Source organism: Cucurbita moschata, unplaced genomic scaffold (assembly GCF_002738365.1).
Source record: "Cucurbita moschata cultivar Rifu unplaced genomic scaffold, Cmos_1.0 Cmo_Scf00045, whole genome shotgun sequence".
Lineage (NCBI taxonomy): Eukaryota > Viridiplantae > Streptophyta > Magnoliopsida > Cucurbitales > Cucurbitaceae > Cucurbita > Cucurbita moschata.
The window spans coordinates 1,634,849-1,639,876 of record NW_019268561.1 but is presented as its reverse complement, the minus strand read 5'-3'; the positions used below and the strand labels follow the sequence as shown (position 1 = coordinate 1,639,876).

The window sequence follows — 5,028 nt, the reverse complement described above, 5'->3', positions numbered from 1 at the left end:
CCGAACATGATCATGTGGGAATGTCTACTTCAATTCAAATTAAACTAAATGGAAAATCTCACAGGGATGAAAAATGAAATAGGTGACATGGATGGAGACGAAAAAGCCTTCTTCGTCCTGTCCCACCCCATAGACATCTCTAGATACACCGAGACCAAAGTAATTAATAATTTTGTGTATGATAAACTAAGTTACCCAACGGCCGTAAATTTTTATATAAATAAGGGAAGTAAATTATCAAATAGTGTACTTACACGTGGCAGTTTCAGGACCATAAGCAGTGGACCCCATGCGAAGATATCCACAGACAGCGATCCACGTCAGAAAAGGATGTCCTTTATTTTGCCTAAATGGAAATGGGTGGTAAGTCGGCTTTTAGAGTCCATTTCCCAATAATTTATTTCGAAAAATATCTCTTTAAAAAATGAAATAATTTTAATTTATATTCCAAAATACTCGAACTCATACTCTTTCGATTCAAACCTTAAAATGATGTTACATATTATGCGCTTATGGTCGTATTCCTAGTAATCTTTTCCTCGAAGGAAAGATCACTAAATCTCCCTTAAAATAGTCATCTGTTCGTGTTTACATTTGAGCAATTACTTTTAACCAGACTGATACTGTCGATCCGATTAACTCAACCATAGATTACTGTGACCGTCTTCAAAGCAAACAAATTATAATTAAAACCCTAATTAGACCATAATTTAAGTAATTGAATTATGTTCATATGGATTTACGAGGAAATTGAAAATTTATTTCTTGGGAAGAGAAATAAAATTCATTATTCGAGATTCATTGTCTCGTTCGATGCATCTTACATTCATAATAATATAATTCATACCATTCTTAGGAACAAGAGACAACAAATACAAACCGCTTCTTTTTCAATACTCGAAATAAAATTAATACGAGCATTGATCGGAGAAGAGCATTAATTTCGTAATCTAAAAATATATATCAGAAGATTTAAAATAAAATTAAAATATATATATATATATATATATATATATATATATTGAAAGAGAAATGAGAGGCTATTGGTTGGTTGTCGTTTGTTTGAAAAATCTGGCCGGTAGCCCGTTGACAGGCATTGGGAATGGCCCATATTGAACCCCGCTTTGTGATCCCACAACTTCCCACCTGCAAACGTAACACACCCTTTTATTTTCTCATTTACTTATTATTTCCGCTCATAATTATCAATTTGAACATAGCTCAATTAACTAAACTAAAAACAATATAATCAATTTTTTTATTTTTTATTTATTATCGTAAAACAACGGCTCGAGACTCGGAATTCCATTTTAACATTAATCGAACGGATGGGATTTACCTAAACTTGGTAATGAGGTGATGAAGTAAGACGAGGATCTCCAGCTTGGCAAGTTCGTTCCCAGGGCAAGAGTGTACTCCATTGCCAAATGGCATGAATGTATTGGGCCTCGGAGCCACCTGGATAATCCGCAATAAAAAAATGCTTTAATATTATTTTTTAGAATTAAAATAAAAGAGAAAAATATGAATATTCAAAGCATACCTCAAATCTGGAGGGATCAAAGATTTGAGGGTTCGGGAAGTAGTCAGGATTGTGATGAATATTCCTGAACAAAGGCATCACCTTCCAACCCTTTGGTATTAGGAACCCTAAATTATTTAATATTTAATATTTATTAGTTATTTATTTTAATTTAATTTTAAAAAATAAATAAAAATGATGTGAAATGACCAAAAAGCCCTTGGAATATACCTTTATATTCCACATCCACCACTGCCTCCCTAAAAGTGAAGGATATGATACTAGCCATCCTCAAGCTTTCTAATACAACCTGAAAATAAACCACATGCATGAGATCGAAAGTTCAAATCTTCGTAAAAATTGAACCGGGACGGCTCGAAAACAAACATACCCTATGAGTTAAGGGCATATCCTTAATCTGTGCCCAAGACAGAGGCATCTTCCCATCACCATTTCTTCTATAAATCTCCATCTGCTCTGCCTATTAGAAAACGACGGCGTTTTGCTTCAAAATTCCAATTAAATGGATAATTGAGTAACTAATATTTGTATAATTCCTTACCCGAACAGCCTCAAAGAGCTTCAAATTATCATGGAGGTATTTAAGGATCCACGTCAGCACACTGGCGGTGGTGTCCTGCGCCGCAAACAGAACTCCGATGATGTTGTCGGCGATCTGATCCTCACTTAAAATTCCACCATTTTCATCTCTGAAGCTCAAGAGATGACCCACCAAATCTCTCTCTGTTACCCTTTTTTCTCTCCGCTCCATTATTATCTCGCCCAGAATCTCTCTCAGTTTCTTCCTTGCCTGTAAAATTCAATGAAATATGTCAAAAGAACATTCTGGGTATCTCCGAAATTTAGAAAGTTCGTGCCTTTTTTGGAAAAGATTGGATTTTTTTAAACTTTTTTTCATTGTTCTTACTGATAATGCTTTGGAATATGCTGTTCCTGGTAATCTGGTTGGAAAAGAGTTGTAGCCTTTGTCTAATATGCAATAGTTTTCTTTGAGTTTCTCACTGTAATCACTTTCTAGCTTCCCAAACACTGCTAGAATTCCCACATCGAAAGAAAACTGTTTTAACAGAAAAAACAGAGATTAGATAAAATTATGAATAATTTCGTGTTTATTTTGAGAAATGTTACGGACCTTTTTCATTTCGAGGAAGGTGTTGATGACGTGGCCGGCGGCAGCCCATGATTCGGCGGCGGAAATGGCGGCGGTTTCAATATGAGGAACAAGGTTTCTGAGGCTTCCGAGACAGAGAGAATTTTGAACAAGTTTCCGAATGTTAGAATGGTAATTTCCCTGGTGGAAGAAAAGCGCCGCCGGACCGATCATTGTCTCTTTGCTTTTGGGGTAAGTCGGTCGGAATAAATGAGCATTAGTTACCAAAACGAACCGGGCTGCGGCGGCGCTGGCCAACATGACACAAGGACATCCCAAAATGTTGGTTTTAAAAATTTCTCCATATCTGCCACAAAAAAACATGAAAAGAAACAAAACCCAATTAAAATCTCGAGTTTTTTCACTTGTTTAGTCGATAAAATTCATTAAAAAAAAAACATTTTTTTGGTGTTTTTTCTTTACCTTCTCTGTTTTTCGGAGAAAAATATGTTGGGATCTTGAGAATAAAGCTGCAAAGTTTCTCCAATCCATGGCAATCCCATGGAACCAGGAGGAAGCCTAAGAGATTTTCTGGGTTTTGGGGTTTCATTTCTCTTGAAATAAAGCAAAAAAGCAGAAGAAATGAAGAATATTATTAAATACAGAGTGAAAGAGAGAATCTCCATTAACAAAAATGAAGCAATCTCTCTGTGTTTCCCTCTTGAAATTGAGGGTTTTTTCTTGGAACAAAGGGAAAAAAACGAAAGATTGAGAGAGCAAGTGATGGTTTTAGTTGCAAAGTTGAGAGCTTTTTTTGTGAGGGAAATTAGTTTGAGGGCTAAGGGTTTATATAGAACAAAATAAGAGAGTGTGGAAGAAGAAGAAGATATGGGAATTAGAAAAAGACAATTTTTTTAAATTTTTTGTTTTTTTTAAGACAAAATCTACCCAAATGCCTCCGTGCATTTTGCACGAACATTAAGTCAACTCAGGGTCGGAGGTATTTGAATACTATGAGTATATAAGTAAGAAACACTAAAATTTTGAATGTTTATGTAATTGTAGAAGAATAGATACCATGTTAGACAAACACAACTCTCCACAATGGTATGATATTGTCCACTTTGAACATAAGCTCTCGTAGTTTTGCTTTGGGCTCCCCAAAAAGATCTCAGTCGAATGGAGTTAATATTTCTCACTTATAAACCCATGCTCATTTCCTAAATTAGTCGATGTGGAACTTTTATCATCCAACAAGAGACACTAAAATTTCGAGCGTTTATGTAACTGTAGAAGAATATGTGACACGTGATCGGAGAAGGGTCTATTTTTTTTTTAAATATTTTAATAATGGATTGATTTAAGAGGGAAGAAAATAGTTCCCACATTAAATGATATACAAATAATCTAGAAAAATCAAGAAAAATAATAGGTTGAAGTTTTGAAAAAGGTTGAAAAAAGGGAGATATTTTTTCGAGAAAATTCTGTAAAATATAAAGTGGGTCCAAGTTAAATAAAATAATAAATATGAGAATACTAAAATATAAAGAATATATATTGTGTAGTAAATAAGAGCACTTATAAATATATATAATAATAATAATAATAATAAAAGACAAAAATGGATGAATGTAGATGATCCAAGAGAAACATGAATGGTGTCCAACCATTGAGAATCCAATTCCCAAATTAAAAGGGGATGTCCACAGCACTTTTCCCAAGGGATTTGGGTGTTTCCTCCCCCATCAGCCATAATCCTTACCAATCACATTTTTACCATTTTATTTTATTTTTGGGAAGTTTTCGACCATCGACACGTTTGTAATCAAAAACTCTTATTGAGATCTTTCTTTTAGCTTTTCGCACTCTATCTAAATGAAAAGGATTTGATTTTGATTCTTGGGATGAGTGTACACGATAAGCTGCTTCCTAGACTTAGTTGAGGTTAAGATGATTCGGGGTTCAAGCACATTAAGCGAGCTCAAACGCTTTCCCTCCGTGAGACACGGATCTCGATCTGCCTCCATGAGAAGAAGTAGAAGTTCTCGTTTATTTAGGAAGCTTTTGGAACCGATGTGGATGTGTACGGGGAAATGGATCCAGTCAGCATTAGGGCGAAGGGTCGCTCAAAAAGCGTTAGGATGGGTGAGGAATGTTGGATGATGGAAGTCCCACATCGACTAATTTAGGGTGTGATCATGGGTTTATAAGTGAAGAATACTAACTCTATTGGTATGAGGCCTTTTGGGGGAGCCCAAAGCAAAGCCATGAGAGCTTATGCTCAAAGTGGACAATATCATACTATTGTGGAGAGTCGTGTTCCTCTAACAAGGAAGTCCTTGAAGAAAAAGTCCATTCACTAAATCTAATAATTTGTGATGGTTAAATTGGAAAG

General features: G+C 35.3%; 1 protein-coding gene across 1 annotated transcript; it reads right to left on the bottom strand.

Moving 5' to 3' along the window:
• Positions 1–1,029: 1,029 nt before the first annotated feature.
• LOC111434488 (abscisic acid 8'-hydroxylase 4-like) lies at positions 1,030–3,435 on the bottom strand. The gene is made up of 9 exons (XM_023071899.1): positions 3,117–3,435; positions 2,676–3,000; positions 2,451–2,600; positions 2,085–2,333; positions 1,914–2,003; positions 1,754–1,832; positions 1,544–1,650; positions 1,340–1,458; positions 1,030–1,146 (listed from the first exon to the last, which is right to left on the bottom strand). The coding sequence occupies exons 1-9, from the start codon at positions 3,317–3,319 to the stop codon at positions 1,041–1,043; spliced, it is 1,428 nt and encodes a 475-aa protein (XP_022927667.1). The 5' UTR covers positions 3,320–3,435; the 3' UTR covers positions 1,030–1,040.
• Positions 3,436–5,028: the final 1,593 nt, after the last annotated feature.